Genomic DNA, 19,765 nt, shown 5'->3' with positions numbered 1-19,765 from the left:
TAACTTTTTGGTAAAAACTCAACTCGTCGTGTTTGGAGGACAAAGAATGCTGAGTTGCATCCAAAGAACACCATACCTACTGTGAAGCATGGGGGTGGAAACATCATGCTTTGGGGCTGTTTTTCTGCAAAGGGACCAGGACGACTGATCCGTGTAAAGGAAAGAATGAATGGGGCCATGTATCGTGAGATTTTGAGTGAAAACCTCCTTCCATCAGCAAGGGCATTGAAGATGAAACATGGCTGGGTCTTTCAGCATGACAATGATCCCAAACACACCGCCCGGGCAACGAAGGAGTGGCTTCGTAAGAAGCATTTCAAGGTCCTGGAGTGGCCTAGCCAGTCTCCAGATCTCAACCCCATAGAAAATCTTTGGATTTTTTTTTCTCATTTTGTCTGTCATAGTTTACGTGTACCTATGATGAAAATTACAGGCCTCTCTCATCTTTTTAAGTGGGAGAACTTGCACAATTGGTGGCTGACTAAATACTTTTTTTCCCCACTGTACACACCCACATACATACATACATACATACATACACATACATATCCTTTAAAAAAAGTATTACTTTCCAACCCCGCCACCCTTTCCCCCCTTGGAGTAAACTAGTGAACAACAACGCCTAGGCCTCTACTTCCAGCCCATACCCACTATCTACATTTTATGGACACAGTCAATTTTACAATAATTACATTTAGTTTGTTCTTTCTCCTGAACTTCTTCTACTCTCAACCTCTCCGATCATTTTCATGATGTCCATCCGGTTTGCTTCTATATGCCATATCTTTCTAACTGTGCTCCTTCACAAAAGCTCCCAACCTACAACCCATACACTTATTATGGACACAGCGTGCCTACATTATTAGTTATCTTGTTATTGTTTGTTGTTATTTGTTATTAGTCCCATCCTTCAATCCCATTCAACACCTCCCATCTATCTTTTAAAACCATCCATATAGGATTTCTATTTGCATATATATTTCAACTGTACTGTGATGTCTTACAAAAGTTCTGAACCTTTCTATTCTCATTGTTTCTACAGATTGTAAATTGAAAATAAACATTTTTGCTAATAGTATTATTATGTTATTGATCGATTGACTATGACTTTTCAGATCACCCAGTAGTGCTATCTGCAGGGTTAGCTCCAGGTAAATATTGCAATCCTTTAGCCATTCCTGGACCTGTGTCCAAAAACAAGCTACAAATGGACAGTACCAAAACAAATGATCCAATTATTCTGTCTCTTCGCAGCAAAATCTGCAGAGCTGGGAAGATTGCATCCCCCATATAAATAACATTATATTGGTAGCAAGAATTTTATATAATAATTTAAATTGAAAGATTCTAAGTTTTGAATCCGGTGTCGTTTTGCGTATCAGTTCATAAACACTATGCCATGGGATCGGTACGTCAAAAATCTCTTCCCAACTATTTTGCAATCTACAGTGAGGGAAAAAAGTATTTGATCCCCTGCTGATTTTGTACGTTTGCCCACTGACAAAGACATGATCAGTCTATAATTTTAATGGTAGGTTTATTTGAACAGTGAGAGACAGAATAACAACAAAAAAATCCAGAAAAAACGCATGTAAAACATTTATAAATTGATTTGCATTTTAATAAGGGAAATAAGTATTTGACCTCTCTGCAAACATGACTTAGTACTTGGTGGCAAAACCCTTGTTGGCAATCACAGAGGTCAGACGTTTCTTGTAGTTGGCCACCAGGTTTGCACACATCTCAGGAGGGATTTTGTCCCACTCCTCTTGGCAGATCTTCTCCAAGTCATTAAGGTTTCGAGCCTGACGTTTGGCAACTCGAACCTTCAGCTCCCTCCACAGATTTTCTATGGGATTAAGGTCTGGAGACTGGCTAGGAAACTCCAGGACCTTAATGTGCTTCTTCTTGAGCCACTCCTTTGTTGCCTTGGCCGTGTGTTTTGGGTCATTGTCATGCTGGAATACCCATCCACGACCCATTTTCAATGCCCTGGCTGAGGGAAGGAGGTTCTCACCCAAGATTTGACGGTACATGGCCCCGTTCATCGTCCCTTTGATGCGGTGAAGTTGTCCTGTCCCCTTAGCAGAAAAACACCCCCAAAGCATAATGTTTCCACCTCCATGTTTGACGGTGGGGATGGTGTTCTTGGGGTCATAGGCAGCATTCCTCCTCCTCCAAACACGGCGAGTTGAGTTGATGCCAAAGAGCTCAATTTTGGTCTCATCTGACCACAACACTTTCACCCAGTTCTCCTCTGAATCATTCAGATGTTCATTGGCAAACTTCAGACGGGCCTGTATATGTGCTTTCTTGAGCAGGGGGACCTTGCGGGCGCTGCAGGATTTCAGTCCTTCACGGAGTAGTGTGTTACCAATTGTTTTCTTGGTGGCTATGGTCCCAGCTGCCTTGAGATCATTGACAAGATCCTCCCGTGTAGTTATGGGCTGATTCCTCACCGTTCTCATGATCATTGCAACTCCACGAGGTGAGATCTTGCATGGAGCCCCAGGCCGAGGGAGATTGACAGTTATTTTGTGTTTCTTCCATTTGTGATTAATCGCACCAACTGTTGTCACCTTCTCACCAAGCTGCTTGGCGATGGTCTTGTAGCCCATTCCATCCTTGTGTAGGTCTACAATCTTGTCCCTGACATCCTTGGAGAGCTCTTTGGTCTTGGCAATGGTGGAGAGTTTGGAATCTGATTGATTGATTGCTTCTGTGGACAGGTGTTTTTTATACAGGTAACAAACTGAGATTAGGAGCACTCCCTTTAAGAGTTGTGCTCCTAATCTCAGCTCGTTACCTGTATAAAAGACACCTGGGAGCCAGAAATCTTTCTGATTGAGAGGGGGTCAAATACTTATTTCCCTCATTAAAATGCAAATCAATTTATAACATTTTTGACATGCGTTTTTCTGGATTTTTTTGTTGTTATTCTGTCTGTCACTGTTCAAATAAACCTACCATTCAAATTATAGACTGATCATTTCTTTGTCAGTGGGCAAACGTACAAAATCAGCAGGGGATCAAATACTTTTTTCCTTCACTGTATATGGGATGGTTGTCAATCCTTTGGTCCTTAAATGAAACTGATATACATTTTATTTATCACAGTTTTCCTTAACCAATTATGTTCTTTAATGCAAGGCCGACAGACAAGTTCCTTACTTTCTCCTCCTTCCACTTTCCTCTACCATTTTTGCGGTAAGGCTGCAATTATTTGGTTGTAATTTTGGGTAGAGCAGACATTTCCATATGTTTTTGTTAGCTGCATGTGCGATATAACTCCACCAGTCCTACTGATGATATAATTTACAAAGATTATACCTTTTTTAAACATTTTGTCAAAAAAAAATTTTTTTTTCAATTAGTATATTTGATTTTAACCACAATATTTGTTGCATTATTTGTTCTGTCGTTTCTGGAGGATTAAATTGAAATTGCAACCAACTTTCTATGGCTTGTTTTAGAAATAGTGATATCTGGGAGACGATTTCCTTTTCAAATAACTGAAAGTGAGTGGTTGTAATGTTAGCGTAGCTCCATCATGGAGATTGTATTGTCATTCTTTTTAAGCAAAGCATTGTTTTTTCTCTGTATTGTTTTCACAGTTCACAAATTTGACCAGTAAAGCCATGTGGATTTTATTGGGATAAGCTGCCTGTCTAACTGTTAAGAAACACAGTGAGGACAGAACAAGTATATTTTTCCACAGTTTCACAACTGCTAGCTATAATACTCTCAATCTCATGCCAAAGGACAAGGGTGATCTCATTTCACTACATCCCATATCATTACAGCACTACATAAATAACTCATGCCTCAACTCCACTATTGTCAAAAATATGCCAACTTTGATTAATTATTTCTCAATTATGCTTTTAGATACTAATGTCAAATATGTCAACAATCCTTCCTCCAAAGGACTATTCTATGGACTACATTTCGTGAAAATCACCAAAATGTTTGTTTCTCTGGGTTTCGTGAGGAATCACTATTTCACCCTAGCCAAAACCTCCCTCCTAGGTAACATCATCCACTCCCTCCATGTCTCCCTCCTACATGATGTCTTCCCCATCCTCACTCCTTTGCTACTGTTAGCCTATTACTCCAACTCTACTATCCTTCTCCCCTCTCACCCAGACCACATCCTTATTCTTCCTATCAACACCTGCTATAATTATCCTCCCTCTCACAAAGATAAATTCCTGAAATGGCTTCAAAGATATGCAGGCAATATCGCTTTTGCTCATAATACAGATACTTTTTGATGGCAAGTGTCTAATTAATTGTGCGCCTTGTGTGTAGTTCTGTTCTCTTTCATTTCGTTCTCACTAAAGATAGGCTTCGCCTCTCTCCTCTGTCTTCACCAATAATGTACACTACATGACCAAAAGTATGTGGACACCTGCTCGCCGAACATCTCATTGCAAAATCATGGGCATTAATATGGAGTTGGTCCCCCCTTTGCTGCTATAACAGCCTTCACTCTTCTGGGAAGGCTTTCCACTATATGTTGGAACATTCCTGCAGGGACTTGCTTCCATTCAGCCACAAGAGCATTAGTGAGGTCGAGCACTGATGTTGAGCGATTAGGCCTGGCTCGCAGTCGGCGTTCCAATTCATCCCAAAGGTGTTTGATGGAGTTGAGGTCAGGGTTCTGTGCAGGCCAGTCAAGTTCTTCTCGACAAACCATTTCTGTATAGACCTCGCTTTGTGCACGGGGGCATTGTCATGCTGAAACAGGAAAGGGCCTTCGCCAAACTGTTGCCACAAAGCTGGAAGCATAGAATCGTCGAAAATGTAATTGTATGCTGTAGTGTTTAGATTTCCATTGACTGGAACAGCGCCAGACCATTATTCCTCTTCCACCAAATTTACAGTTGGCACTATGCATTCGGGCAGGTAGCCAGTAGTGGAAAAAGTACCCAATTGTTATAATTGAGTAAAAGTAAAGTTACCTAAATAGAAAATGACTCAAGTAAAAGTGAAAGTCACCCAGTAAAATACTACTTGAGTAAAAGTCTAAAAGTATTTGGTTTTAAATATACTTAAGTATCAAAAATAAATGTAATTTATAAAATATACTTAAGTATCAAGAGTAAAAGTATAAATCATTTCAAATTCCTTATATAAAGCAAACCAGATGGCATCATTTTCTTGTATTTTATTTATTTACGGATAGCCAGGGGCACACTCCAACACTCAGACATAATTTACTAACAAAGCATGTGTTTAGTGAGTCCACCAGATCAGAGGCTGTAGGGATGACCAGGGATGTTCTCTTGATAAGTGTGTGAATTAGACCATTTTATTGTCCTGCTAAGCATTTTAAAATGTAATGAGTACTTTTGGGTGTCAGGGAAAATGCATGGAGGGAAAATGTATGGAGTAAAAAGTACATTATTTTCTTTAGGAATGTAGTGAAGTCAAAGTAAAAGAAGTCAAAAAATATAAACAGTAAAGTAAAGTACAGATATCCCAAAAAACGACTTAAGTAGTACTTTCAAGTATTTTTACTTAAGTACTTTACACCACTGCAGGTAGCATTGTCCTGGCATCCGCTAAACCCAGATTCGTCCATTGGACTGCCAGATGGTGAAGCATGAACTGATTTGTTGGAAAGGTGGCATCCTATGACTGCGCCACGTTGAAAGTCATTGAGCTCTTCAGTAAGGCCATTCTACTGCCAGTGTTTTTCTATGTGGCTGTGTTCTCGATTTGAAACACCTGTCAGCAACGGGTGTGGCTGAAATAGCCGAATCCACTAATACTTTTGTATATATAGTGTATATGTATGAAAATGTATGCACTCACTAACTGTAAGTCGCTCTGGATAAGAGCGTCTGCTAAATGACTAAAATCTAAAATCTATATAAAACCTGGATTGCTAATGCTTTGTATTGGCCATTGAGAGGCTTTGGAGCCATATTGGCACTCACTAGTAGGCGCAGTCCTCCAGGAATTAATGGCATTCTACAGTATTTCAATTAAATGTTTCAAGGACAAAAGTACATGTATTTAAGTATTTACATGTATTTAAGTAAAATGTTTTTATATATTTTTTACAAACGTTTAGCTCACATAATATAATTTTTAAGTATGCATTAAGGTGTCTGAAATATAATAATGTAGACATCAACAAATGCTTTTATATAGCTCCCAAAATATATTTTTTAAAAAGTACAATTGAAGAGTACCAAGATGGCTTAGCGGTGTCTTCAATACAGCGCCCCCCTGTCAGTCATCCAAGGGTTATACACAAAATTGGTTTTGACGAATGGAAAACGGAGCAAAGTAGGGTACATTGAAGAGAATGACACTTCGTATCTAGTAGGAGTATGGTTTGTTAGTAAGGAGCAGCTGGGCAGAGTAACAATCTTGAAGAAACCATTTGAGTTATCCAAACTGGTGGAGAGAGTGCTGGGTAAAGTGAAAATGTGAGGATCACGAGAGGTGGGGTTGTTTAGATTTTTAGTGATTCTGCGGATCAGAAGGAACGTGCGTTGTGTCTTAATCGATTTGATAAGTTTGAAGTGTTGTGTGTGTAGCTTCGGAACAGGGCACCCGTTAAGGGGGTTATATCTGGCGTTTCGTGGGAAATTGATTTGGAAGAGATTACAAATATTCCTGGAGGGATTGAAGCACGTCGGATGAATCGAGTGGTGAATAGGGAAAAAGTGAAGAGTTTCTGTTTTTTGAAATGGAGTCTCTCCCTAATGAAGTGCGGTTAGGGAATATTAACTACAGAGTTAGAGCATTTATCCCAAAAGCAATGCAGTGTGAACATTGTAAAGCTTTTGGTCATGTAGAAAGGGTTTGCAGAAGGGAGAAGCCGAGATGTACAACATGTGGAAAATATCATATTATGTGTTATAAAAGTGAAGAAAATGTGACATGTTGTAATTGCGGTGGGAATCATGAAGCAACGTCTTCTGAATGCCCCACAAGGGTAAATAAGAATGAGGTGGCCAAAGTCAGGGTTGTACAGAGCATTTCATATGCAGAAGCTGTGAAAAGGGTTGAGGGTTTCAATGTTGCACCAGAAGAGTCCATGGTAGTGGATAGGCCTTCACTGCAGGCTGCAGGGGTTGTCTTACACCAAGAGGATCCTGACATTTTAAAGGTTAAAAAGGTGGACTTTGTGGCTTTTATCGCAATCGTGATAAATTGCACTGCCAAGGTGGAGAAAAGATCTAGGAAGATTGAAATCATTGTGATTGCGGCAGAGCGGTTCCTGGAGTTGAAAGATTTCACAGCAAAGGAGTAACATGGAATATTAGCAAAAGCCGTACCACCTTCTCAGGTACTAGAGCCTGAGAAGGGAGATATGGAGAACTAAAAGAAAGATGAAGTGTGATTATTATTATTTTTTTGGCAATGTACTATTTTTATTAGGGTGGATTGTTAGAATCACTTAAGTATGGATTTATTTATTTTACATTTTAAGTTTTGGTTTCAAACCGTCCAGTTGGCGGCGGCAATGCAACTTTTGGATGTAGACCGCCATAAAACCCACAGAAGAAGAAGATTTGGTCTTTACCCCCTTAAATGTTCCACGTGTGACACCTTACATTCATGACTGGACAATTAGCAAATAATTGCACATGAAGTTGCACAATGTTTTCATTTTGAAAGCAGAGACGCTCTAGTAGTTGTTTATGACCACCACATGTAGGCTGTTGTCACCAACACCAGAGGGCGATATAGGCTAAATCGACCGGACGTTAAATATCTATGGTATGTCTCCGGAACTTTATATCCCATGATTCCTTTTTCCGTCGTCCTCTTTCCCTTTTGCAGCAATGTCTAAGAGAGGTAAGAGACTTGCTAAGGAATATCCACATTCATCTACCCGTTTGCCGAATGTCTAACATAGTAAAATAATGTTATTTGGATAATGGTCGTTTTATGAATAATTGTCATTCATATTGGCTTGAAAATGTGAAGGACTGAGTATTATTCAAAGGGATGATTTTAGGCGCTTGTTACGGAAGCCATGTTTGCTGTCACCGCTGATTAGCTTTTGGCTTGTTAACTAAAATACATTAACTGGTGAGCGTATGCTCTAAGCCCTCACGTATAAACACATTTGCCATTCCAGTACAATGCCCAACAAATGTGTGGCAAGTGAACTTGTGTGAGTGGTGTTATAACTGGTGCTTGTTAGCATAGCGTCTCTGACTAAGAGCAGGCATTACTGCGAATCATGCATGGACACCGCTGAAGCCCTAGGCTGACTAACGTTCGCTACTGTAGGTACGTGTGAAGTCTTCTCAATGATTTCCCCGGCTAGCCAAATTGAGCCACGGTGTATTGCTTTTTATCTTCAAATAGGGGGATTCTTCCTCCAAAACATTGAACCAAAGCTACTGATTTAATCTAATTGAACGTTAGTTTCCTCCAACTCGTCCCAGGCCATGCAAATAACTAGCTAGCTATCACCTTACAGCAGTCTACTCACAACTAGCTGGCCAATTAATTTGCAAGCTACCCTGGTTGGGGGCATTAGACAAGGGGTAGAACTGTCAAAATGGGATGCCTTTTTGTAGTGCAAACAGTAACGTTAGCTCAATTGGTAGAGCATGGCGCCTGTAACGCCAGGGTAGTGGGTTCGATCCCCGGGACCACCCATACGTAAAAATGTATGCACACATGACTAAGTCGCTTTGGATAAAAGCGTCTGCTAAATTGCATATTAAAAGTGTGGAGTCACTCCTAATCTTGAGGCCTTATGGTTTGGTTGTGTGGTGACTTGTATAATTCCTCCCACATAGTGCTGTAGCTGCATGTTCTTGGCAGTAGTTTTAATCTGAAAAGAAAATGACTAAATGTGAAGTTGAACCCCTTTCAAAAAGCACTTGCTTTGTCTGGTCAGTAGCTGGGTGAGTTGTCGAAGAAGGGTATAGTAATCATCACTGGTGGGTGAGATGGCAGTCACCTGTACTGAACAATCTCAATCCGTGATGGAACAACTTGGATAATCTTTGCCTGATTATAGCAGTGTGCTTTCAGTCTCAGCACCATGTAATGTTTACTTCAGTTGAATCTCTTCTCTTGTTCAGGACGTGGTGGGTCATCTGGGGCGAAGTTTCGCATCTCGCTGGGTCTCCCAGTGGGTGCTGTCATCAACTGCGCTGACAACACGGGTATGTTACACTCAGATCTGTTAGAATATATATATCCCTTAAAAAAGCACTTGCTTTGTCTGGTCAGTAGCTCGGTGAGTTGTCGAAAAAGGGTATAGAAAGATCATCACTGTGGGTGAGATGGCAGTCTCATTTTGGCTGACCAATCTCAATCAGTGATGGGACATTTCATGTATTTCAACCTTGTCTTGAAATAGCCTACAAGGATCTGTACCTTGAATCAAGCCTGGGCAGTGGAACCATCTGTCATATATTCACCATATTCTTCCCCCTTTCTCACCAGGTGCCAAGAACCTGTACATCATCTCTGTCAAGGGCATCAAGGGACGTCTGAACCGTCTGCCCGCTGCTGGTGTGGGTGACATGGTCATGGCCACCGTCAAGAAAGGCAAGCCAGAACTCAGAAAAAAAGGTGAGTGTTCTGCATTATGTATTCAATTACTAGAATAGGATGAATGACGTCACTATATAATGCTTGAACTGAGACTAGCTAATTAATAGATTATGGCGGTTTGATAATTGGCATAGTAATTTGATTGCTCTTTTAAAATGACTTGTCGTTTTACATTTACATTTTAGTCATTTAGCAGACGCTCTTCTCCAGAGCGACTTAGTCAGTGAGTGCATACATTTTCATACTGGCCACCCGTGGGAAACGAACCCACAACCCTGGCGTTGCAAGTGCCATGCTCTACCAGCTGAGCTACAGGTGTTTTCACCACAGTGGTAGTCCCAGACCAATCGTTTAACTGAAGGTAGAAAATCAACAGTGCGGAGATGCGAGTTATGGCAGAATAACTTCCATAATCTGTCAGGTAGCTGCATTCTGAAAGTCTTCCTCTTTCCCACAGTGCATCCTGCGGTTGTGATACGGCAGCGGAAGTCGTATCGGCGAAAGGATGGCGTGTTTCTCTACTTTGAAGACAATGCAGGGGTCATAGTGAATGTGAAAGGAGAAATGAAAGGTGCGTTGGGATTTTGAGTCTTTGGTCCCCCATACCAAGTCATGAAGGTTCTTCAAGCCTCTTCATAATGATGTTTGGCTGGGCTTCTTTGAGTGCATTTCAAATTCTAGATGTTGATTTTGACACTATATTGCTAAATATAAATGACACCCCTTCAAAAAGCACTTGCTTTGTCTGGTCAGTAGCTGGGTGAGTTGTCGAAGAAGGGTATAGTAATCATCACTGTGGGTGAGATGGCAGTCTCATTTTGGCTGACCAATCTCAATCAGTGATGGGACATTTGTGTTCACTGGATAGTGGTCATCCTTGGAATACATTTAGATATAGTGACATAATGGCGGCAGTGTGATTCTCTACCTTTCTCCTGGAAGTGTGTACGTCCTCACTCAGTCATTGATTAAAAAAGATTGGTAGAGAATCTGACTGCAACATGTCATATTTTGGTGTTACAATGCCATGTGAGGTTATTTTGTAGGTAACGTTATAGGAATTTACCTGGAAACGATAGTGATTTTGTTTGTCAGCAACCAAAGTAAAGTGTGGATGTTGAAATCAAGACAATGCAGTCAAATCGAGTCTGGAGTTTTCTTGTGGATGCATGAGTTACATAATAGTTAGTTCACATTGTAAGTGGCAGGTCTACAAACAGTGAAATGTTACTGCACTGATGCAAGGCCAAAGGCATGTTGTCCCTATTATCTCATTTTTGTTGTGGGCTAAATTTCTGTCTTCTGTTTCACAGGTTCAGCAATCACAGGACCCGTGGCCAAGGAATGCGCAGACCTGTGGCCCAGGATTGCTTCAAATGCTGGCAGCATAGCATGATCCTTGACCCTGGCTTGTTGTTTTCAATAAAAACCGTTGTAAAGTCTGTCAGTGTTCTGTCTGCAAGATCCCAAGGCAGTGTCCAACTATACAGTATCTACTGTATACATCTGTTTAGTCTCACTGTAAGAACAGGAGCACATTCACCAATATTGTCACCAGCAATTTTTTTTCTCCAAGTTGGCCAGTGAATTGTGGTTCACATCATGATATATTTGATAACTTGTCAATGTTAATGGATGACGAAATTCATGGACAGCAGATGTCAATTATTTATGAAGAATTGATCTTCACGGCTGAAAATACAAATCCATATTGCAGGAGGTTGCTCATCTAAAAGCCAAAATGGAAGTTTGCGTTGAGGGATATGATGAATGGGACACCTTTTCAAGAGCTGTGAGATCTGATGTAATCCTGTTCCCGTGCAGCAGGCACTTCCATGTTTTTGATTTAACTAACCTGAAGACCAGGTGTGTTGAATTTAGGCAATCACTGAACTGATCAATTGGCTCAGTTGGTCAGGTGTGGTACCTAGTTGGAACAAAATCCTGCAGTACTTCTGGCACTCCAGGAACAGGGTTACCTACCCCTGGTGTAGGCGCTTGCCTGCATGTAAACAAGGATAAGGATAGAACATTGTCAATCATTCAACTGGGTCCTTATCAAGTGTCTCTGTAGGAGTGTTGATCTAGGGTCAGGGCCCCTTGTCCATGTAATCTTATTCATTGTGATCTATTTAAGGCAAAACTGATCCTAAATTGTCACTCCAATCTGAGACACTTGATACATACGGTTCCTGATCTTTATTTGATAATATGCTCTTCAAAACTACACTTAATAGAACCACAAGTACATTTACATACAGAACATTTGGAAAGGGTACATTTCCATTTTAGCGTTAGAACAATTCTGAGAAGGATATCAATAAGTTATTAAAGAAACTAACACTAGTCAAAGAGAAACATACAGAGCAAAGTTAATGTGCACGAATGAACGTGTAAACCTGAGATTAATAGAAGGGTGAATGTTGCAACCATCTCTACCCCAAAGTGTCCACTTACACCAGCCCTTTGACGACAAAACCAGAGACTACTGCAAGTGAAGGAAAATGTAGACTAATTCAAGTCACGTAACTATGTGTTATAGTTGTGTATTGTCTTGAATGTGCACAATATATTGTGGTCCCTGTGTGCAAAGTTTTATATAATGTTGCACAAACACTACTAGCTAGTAATGTTGTATAATGTGGTATAGTAGGTCATCCCTGGCCCTAAGCCCTATGCAGACTGCACTCAGCAGGGCACAGAAAACAACCTGCCCCATCATCTCCCCGTTTCCCCTTGGCACACTTCTACCCTCTCACCCCCACCCTCCTGCCTGCTCACGGGATCCAGTCCAGCCTGGGGCGGAAGTCCCTGTCCATCTGCTTGGTCTCGTCTTCCCCGGAGGGCTCAGAGGGGCTGGGGTTGGGGACAGGGTTGAGATCGGGGTCCGGCAGCGGGCGCTGCTCGCAGGTGGCATGGGGTTGCATCTGCCAGGTGCCGTCCCGGTAGGTGCAGTAACACACGGTCTGCTCGTCTATCTCTACCCGCTCCCCTGCCGAGATCACTCTGTCGCCCACAAAACAGTTGGGGCCTGTAGGCAGGATGCAGAAAAATAAGTAGATATATCAGATGTATGTCAACATAAATGTTAATTGTGTACCTAATGTGGTCTTTTTATCAGCATTGCAATAAGAAACTTCTGTAGTCTTATTGAAACCACCCCACTGTCATCCATTTGCAGCACCAATATGCTATACTTTGTAGAGTTACTTACACATCCATAAAGGCAGACACAGTTGTGGCCAAATAAATTGGCACCCTTGCACTTTTCTTAAATAATTCCCTACACAAGAAACCCCTATTGAACTTCACAAAAACCCACCTAAACAAGACTAAATCCTGGGGGAAATGTTCTATGGACCAATTAAACAAAATTTGAGCTCTTGAAATCAGCGCTATGTTTACAGACAACCAAACAATCCCTACAATCAAACATGGGGGAGTTTCAATAATGCTGTGAGTTTGCTTTGCTGCCTCTGGTACTGGGGGCCTTAAACTCATGAAATCAGCAGATTATCAAGGTATTTTGTAGTCCAATGTTCAACCCAGTGTACAAAAACTGGGTCTCCGTTGAAGGTTGTAGGTCTTCCAGCAGGCCAACAAACCCAAACACGCATCAAAAAGCACCCAGGAATGGTTCAAGAAGAAACACTAGACTGTTCTGGAGTGGCCAGCATTGAGTCCATATCTGATTCCCATCTAAAACATATGGCGAGATCTGAAAACAGCAGTTGGTGGAAGGCACCCCTCAAACATTGCAGAATTTGAGCATTTTGCAGCTGAAGAGTGGGCCAAACTTCCAGTAGAAAGGAGCTAATTGAAGACTGCAAGAAGCATTTGTCAGCAGTTATTGTATCTTGGCCAAAGGCTGTGCAACCAAGTATTAGCTATTGGGTGCTAATAATTGAGTCCATGCCATTGGTTTTTCTTTTCTAAATTAAAATTGTAAACTTAAATTTCAAAAAACAAAATTGCTTCTTCAATGTTGAAAATCCAATAATGTGTAGAGACCAAATGATTGGAAAAAAGCATACTTATTATAGAATAAATTATTTAAGAGAAGTGGAAGGGTGCCAATATATACTGAACAAAAATATAAATGCAACATGCAACAATTTCAAAGATTTTACAGTTCATATAAGGAAATCAGTCAATTGAATATCATTTAATTGGGCCCTAATCTATGAATTTCACATGACTGGGAATACAGATATGCATATGTTGGTCACAGATACATCTAAAAAACGGTGAGACAATGGGCCTCAGGATTTCGTCAAGGTATCTTTGTGTATTCAAATTGCCATTGATAAAATTAACATTCAATTATCTGGCAACAGCTCTGGTGGACATTCCTGCAGTCAGCATGCCAATTGCACGCTCCCTAAAAACTTGAGACATCTGTGGCATTGTGTTGTATGACAAAACTGCACATTTTAGAGTGGTCTTTTATTGTCCCCAGCACAAGGTGCACCTGTGTAATGATCATGTTTAATCAGCTTCTTGATATTCCACACCTGTCAGGTGGATGGATTATCTTGGCAAATGATAAATGCTCACTAACAGGGATGTAAACAAACTTCTGCACAAAATTGGAGAGAAATAAGCTTTTTGTGCGTATGGAACATTTCTGGGATCTTTTATTACAGCTCATGAAACATGGGACCAACACTTTACATGTTGCAGAAAAAACAAAGGAAGGGAAGTGCTGCTAAGGTACACAATAGTAGATTTTGGTAGACAGAAGGTGCTCTTTGGTAACAGGGGTAAATTGGTCATCAAAAGAAAGGAGGACCAAGGCACTCTTCATATAATTAATTAAAATGCCTTTATTTGTATGGCATGTTCAATGGAAACAACGTTTTAAAAAACTCTGACACGTTTCGGCTGCATGGCCTTCGTCGGGGAGTACAAAAATACGATAATACAATGTCCTTTACATGTTGTGTATGGAACATTTCTGGAATCTTTTATTTCAGCTCATGAAACATGGCACCAACACTTTAGATGTTGCGTTTATATTTTTGTTCAGTGTACATCTGCATTGCTTGCTCTTTGGGGTTTTAGGCTGGGTTTCTGTATAAGCACTTTGTGACAACTGTTGATGTAAAAAGGGCTTTATAAATAAATGTGATTGATTTATTGATTGAACTGTATACGGCGCACACACAAGCTGTTCCTTTACTGCCTGCTGTTGGATGGATGGCCCCATGACCCACATCGCCCCGCTATCCCACCAGGCTGGGGCTAGTTACTATTCCTGTGTTGGACAGAGCACTATCGAGCTGTTTGATTGCATCCCTCTTTATCCAGTGTCCAAATTCAGTTATGTAATCTGTGCAATGCTGAATTCCATAGTTTAGTTCTAAGGATGCTCGGATCCTACATCAGTCACTAAGTAATTGAAATATTTCCTAAACTCCTTGGCTTGACTTCTAACTAATGATTGAGCTTGATATGAATATGATGCACATAGCATTTTGAACATACAGTACAGATGGTAATAGTGCAGTGGAGCAGTGATTAAAGAAAAATTGAAGATATTGATGACCTTAGACTCCAACTCGGGGTAGCAGCCAACTACTGACATCGTAAACATTATTACGTAAGAGCTACAGCTGTCTTCATAATCAATTTCACACACTGTGTCAAAGCTAATTATAGATGGTTGACATCAAATCAATGTTTATTGGTCATACACAGTTAAGCAGATGTTATAGCAGATGCAGCAAAATGCTTGAGTTACATATGACCAGGCTTATGGATTCTGTATATTTGCATTGTATGTATAGGTCATATGATACAGAACACATCTGTGTGTATGTCCATCCTATCATTATAGCATGTAAACTGGTGTGCAAGAAATTGTGTCTTTCTGAGGGTAGAGACCATTTATGTGTTGGAAAGTTGTGTGTTTGTAGAGGTGAACTCACCAGTGTAGCAGACAGGACAGCAGTGGTTTGGCTCATATGTAGGGTTGACACAGTGTGGTGCAGGACAATCCGAGATGGAACAGTACACCTCCCTGTTGGGCTCACAACGACATCTCTCACAGCGTGACAACTGAAACAAAAGGTTAGACACATCTTTAGACATTTTCTACCAGTCACTTTCTCTCAAAAGTTAAACTCTGTGTTCTCCTGTCATTTGGAAGGAATCATAATACTTGAAAAACCTATGAAGCGTGCGTCAATGTAATACCTGAATACTCTTTTCAATTAAAAATAGATCATATGAAATGTCACCTCAGGCTAAAGGTCATGCCATCTCAACTGTTGACCCCCACATGAGCCCTTGTTGATGGAGAGTACTGTTATGGTTACACTCGACAATAAGACTACATCTCTCATGCAATAGAGGATAAATCAATAACCAATGTTCCCATCTCCACCATCAGGCTAGACACACACAAAAACACTGCTTTGACATAAGGAGTATAATACAGTATAATAAACAAATTCCAAGATTCAACTTCGGATAATGTATACAAAGTCACTTAAAGTAGATGGATCATATTTTTAGTCAATGTTTCTTTAAAAAATAAATCTCACCCTGAATTCCTCGAGTATTCTGTACATTTTGCCACCATATACACACACTTTGCTAACTGCCTCACACACTGGACAGCAAGACTTGTATTTAATCCGCGTACATCGAGGATGAATGCGAGGACACTTGGGTCGTATGCACACGGGTCCGTCTTCAGTGCAGGTGCACGGACAAGCAGATGGACTGGGGTAGTACACCTCCCCGATGCTATACACAAATCCGTGGTCGTCTATGCACCACTTGCCCCGGTAATCCCCAAACTCGTACTCCGAGTCAGTATTGGTTGAGTATTCCGTCAATGTTTTGGGAATAGGGTAGAGGAGCGCGATGTAGAGGCAAAGCGCGCGGCTGTTCATCATTCCTGATTTCTATACTGTGACCATCTGGTGCTCCCTCGTGCTCTTTTCAAGAGCCGTGACGACGCATGGATTGCAGAGGAGGCAATGAGGTGAGAAAAGTGGACATGCAAATACTTTCCCCAATGGTCAACGAGATTTTCCTCACAGTAGTAGCCCAAAAGTCAGACATTAATTTTTTTCAAATTAAAATTGTAAAATAATTAAGGAATGTTTGTTTGATATTATATTGCCGATTTATTTAAATTACAATGCTGTGTTTGTATTACTAACTAGGCAGGCTAAGCAATCAGTAGGCCTACATCTAGAGAAAGCCAATAAAACATTTGAAATAAGCCACTGGTCAGAAAGACAGAGAAATTACTTTTATTTGGGCAAGAGGCTTGACAGTACAAAAAAGATGCAAATCGCAGAGGCATAATAAAATCATTCAAATTCAAGTAAAAACAGTCATTTGAATGCATGAGGTTTTATTTGAGGTTTAGTGGTGATACACAGCAATAGGGTTTGACACCGCTGTGCAGTCGCAAACAGCTCATGTAAAACAGTTCTCAATCATCCATTTGCTGTGATATATAATAGGTGATATTCAAGGACTGACCATTTCATATGAATTCTGAATTTAATCCATCACTAACAGTCCACACCCTATTGATTACTAACTAAAAGTTAGATAAAAATAGGCAACAAAAATAGCATGTAAAAACCGTTGACAATTGGGTATGGAATACATTAGGCCAAGGCCCTTCCCTGTTCTATCAACCCCAATAGCAAATAGCTAAAGAGGAACTGTTGACTTGTTGTGGTATGAATCCAGAGGTCCATAACAAGATCAATAGAAATGTCAAACACACAAACTGAGTGTGGAGATGGTGGAAGAACATGACAGGGTCATGTTTAATGGGCACAGGGTTGCATGACGTTGCAAACAACAACATACAGAATGTACAAAACTATGGAATCACTTCTATACACATTCCAATATTTTGATATGCAGCACTGTGCCCACAAAACATGCCCCTAGTCTGCAGGTTGGGGAGAGGGGGGGTGCTCAGAGAGAGGTGTGCCCTTCTACAGTGATGTTATTGGGAGGGCTGGCTGGCTGGGCGTTCCTCTGGGGCAGGCTCAGCTGAAGCAGGGGGGTCTGCAGGGGGTCCGGTGCTGCTCTCGGATGGGGCGGTGCTGTCACTGGTGCCCTCGTCCGTGATGCTCTCCACCGGCGGGCCGTGCTGCTTCTCTGCAGCAGGGGTCAGCGTGCCCTCCTCAGCCTCTGGCTGGGTCTCAGATGTCTCTGATGCAGGTGTCTCTTCTGAAGGAAAGAAGGAAAGTGTGTAGGTCAGGGGTCTTTGTGTAGATCATAATGATCATTGATCACAATGGTCAGTCTGAATGCCACAACAGTTAACATGTTTTCCCAACAACATGTTACGGCAATAAAAGCACTACATGTATCATGCTTTTTCTTACTCCAAACAGCAAGTTCCTGAAATAACAATCGAGAAAATGCTTTAACCATAGTCCCCCCCGTCTGTAGTTTGTGTGATGTTGGTATGACTGACCTGTCTCCATAGGGATTGGCTTGTCCTGGTCCTCCTTGGTCTCTGTGGTTGGTGGGATGGTGTTCTGCTCAGTGTTGGGCAGTGTAGACGAAGCGGAGGCTGCTGCCGCCTGTTGCTGCTCCTGGGCAGCCTTCTCTGCCTGCTCCGCCACTTCCTTCTCCCTCTCCTCCGCCCGCCGCCTAGCAGCCTCCTCTGCCGCAGCAATCTCTGCTGCCAGCTTCTCCATGTCTACCTCCACCTTCTGACCGCACAGCTGCAAGCACAAAAAACACATCTAGTTTCAGACACTACAGGTTTGAGCAGTTATGACAAATCATACTTTTGTACAACACACCAGAGCTACAAAGACAAACAAACTTCAAAAGTCACAGCTACAGACAGTGGCACAGAATACAAACCTAACATCACACAGCACGGTTGCTGATAAAAGTTAACAAATTAACTTCACTGGTACAAAAAAACTAAGGCTATCAGCTGTTGCACTTTGTATGAGGTGATTCTCACTGGACACTGGGGGCACATACCCGTTTGAGCTCACTGTTGAAGGAGTCTGTAGTCTCCAGGAATCTCCTCTTCTTGTCCTGGTGACGGTCCTCTATTTGCAGCAGTTCTGCTTCCAGCTTCCTCTGTGGAAAGGAACACGACAGTGTCAAACCAGACTATTAGGTGATTCCAGTCCAGTGTGTTTTCCACTAGCTTTGCTTACCTGGTGCACCATGAGGGACTGGACCTGGCGCTTAAGGACTTGCATGCGTGCAGTGGTGACGACAGAGCGCACATCTGGCACCACGATCTCACTGAGGATGTCACTGATGAGCCGGTGGTTCCTCTGGAAGCGAGCAGTGGCCGTGTGCTTCATGGAGAACCCATCGTCAAAGTCTACGGGAAGGAGAGACACACGTTTGCTTTCATTACACACAATATAGCTAAACAAAAAAGTTACATGAGATACAGCATTTCTAGTCCCCGGGCCATTACCATCTGGGTCTTCAGCAGGCTGGATGCTCATGTAAGGTTCTCCCTTCTCGATGCGGGTCTGCCGCTGTCTGCTCTCCTCCTCCAGAGCCGCCTCGGCACGGTTCTTGGCGTTGATGTAGGCCAGGTAAGCCGGTGAGTTGTGGTAGGCCTTCAGGGAGTCGTTGTACTCAATCTATAGAGAGGCAGTAGATATACAATCACAGTGAAAAACACAGTAATGGACAATCATACTGGACTCATTTACCCCAGGCAAAATAGCTAGGGTATTGCAGAACTGCAAACTGTCATTCACTCACCTTTTCCGCTTCATATTCGTTCAAGTAGTCCTGCTTCTCCTCTTCAGTGAGGTCCCTCCACATGCCACCAATAATCTTTCCAATCTCCCATAACTTCAGATCCGGATTGGAGGCTTTGACTTGGTCCCAGACCTGGCAAAAAGGAGGCACCATGGTCAAAACAGAGCAGCAACTAAGCGGGAAAATGTATGTAAATACACAACAGGAGGAAACAGAGGGAGAGAAAGATTTGATTTGGAGGAGACAAAGGGAAAGCAAGCACAACAGGTCACACAGAAAGAAGGACAGACAGAATCAACAATGAAGACAGGTGTTGAAGAGGAGTGGATCCGGACGGTGGTGTAAAGCAGCTGTCTCCGACCTCCAATCCAGAGGGGGTAAGATGTGAGGAACGTACCACCAGGGGTCATCAACAGGGGGGGGGGGGGGGGTTCCCGGCCATCCAGACGGTTGGCTGGGTGACCCCCTGTACAAGCAGTAAAAG

General features: G+C 41.9%; 3 protein-coding genes across 8 annotated transcripts in view; 1 reads left to right on the top strand and 2 right to left on the bottom strand.

Moving 5' to 3' along the window:
- The first annotated feature begins 7,742 nt into the window (after positions 1-7,742).
- LOC311104196 (large ribosomal subunit protein uL14) lies at positions 7,743-10,988 on the top strand. Its single transcript, XM_084145900.1, has 5 exons — positions 7,743-7,821; positions 9,069-9,152; positions 9,436-9,564; positions 10,004-10,117; positions 10,860-10,988. Exons 1-5 carry the CDS (start codon positions 7,809-7,811, stop codon positions 10,940-10,942), a joined length of 423 nt encoding a protein of 140 aa, XP_084002026.1. The 5' UTR covers positions 7,743-7,808; the 3' UTR covers positions 10,943-10,988.
- Positions 10,989-12,323: 1,335 nt separating this feature from the next.
- On the bottom strand, positions 12,324-16,451 carry LOC311103900 (von Willebrand factor C domain-containing protein 2-like; the record flags this gene model as incomplete). The annotated part of the gene is made up of 3 exons (XM_084145528.1): positions 12,324-12,577; positions 15,477-15,606; positions 16,095-16,451. The coding sequence occupies 3 exons, from the start codon at positions 16,449-16,451 to the stop codon at positions 12,324-12,326; spliced, it is 741 nt and encodes a 246-aa protein (XP_084001654.1).
- A 347-nt stretch (positions 16,452-16,798) lies between these two features.
- Positions 16,799-19,765, bottom strand: part of LOC311104185 (SWI/SNF-related matrix-associated actin-dependent regulator of chromatin subfamily E member 1-like) — an 8,354-nt gene continuing 5,387 nt past the window's right edge. For 4 of the 6 annotated variants that reach the window (XM_084145885.1, XM_084145887.1, XM_084145886.1 and 1 more), the window contains 6 exons: positions 19,282-19,413; positions 18,986-19,157; positions 18,714-18,886; positions 18,532-18,633; positions 18,008-18,260; positions 16,799-17,757 (listed from right to left, as the gene is read on the bottom strand). In XM_084145885.1, the coding sequence (XP_084002011.1) occupies positions 17,531-17,757; positions 18,008-18,260; positions 18,532-18,633; positions 18,714-18,886; positions 18,986-19,157; positions 19,282-19,413 (1,059 nt within the window). In that variant the 3' untranslated portion in view covers positions 16,799-17,530. Of the gene's footprint in view, positions 17,758-18,007; positions 18,261-18,531; positions 18,634-18,713; positions 19,158-19,281; positions 19,414-19,765 lie in introns of all 6 variants that reach the window. The other 2 variants (XM_084145883.1, XM_084145884.1) reach the window with 1 other exon arrangement.

This window comes from Coregonus lavaretus, assembly GCF_964263955.1.
Source record: "Coregonus lavaretus genome assembly, chromosome: 28".
NCBI classification, from domain to species: domain Eukaryota; kingdom Metazoa; phylum Chordata; class Actinopteri; order Salmoniformes; family Salmonidae; genus Coregonus; species Coregonus lavaretus.
This window is presented reverse-complemented; position numbering and strand designations above follow the sequence as displayed.

Bases quoted from the DNA above. Each gene is read 5' to 3' on its own strand.
- LOC311104196 (XM_084145900.1), top strand. The intron at 9,565-10,003 runs GTGAGTGTTCTG...TCTTTCCCACAG, and splicing joins GCCAGAACTCAGAAAAAAAG to TGCATCCTGCGGTTGTGATA. The intron at 10,118-10,859 runs GTGCGTTGGGAT...TCTGTTTCACAG, and splicing joins TGTGAAAGGAGAAATGAAAG to GTTCAGCAATCACAGGACCC.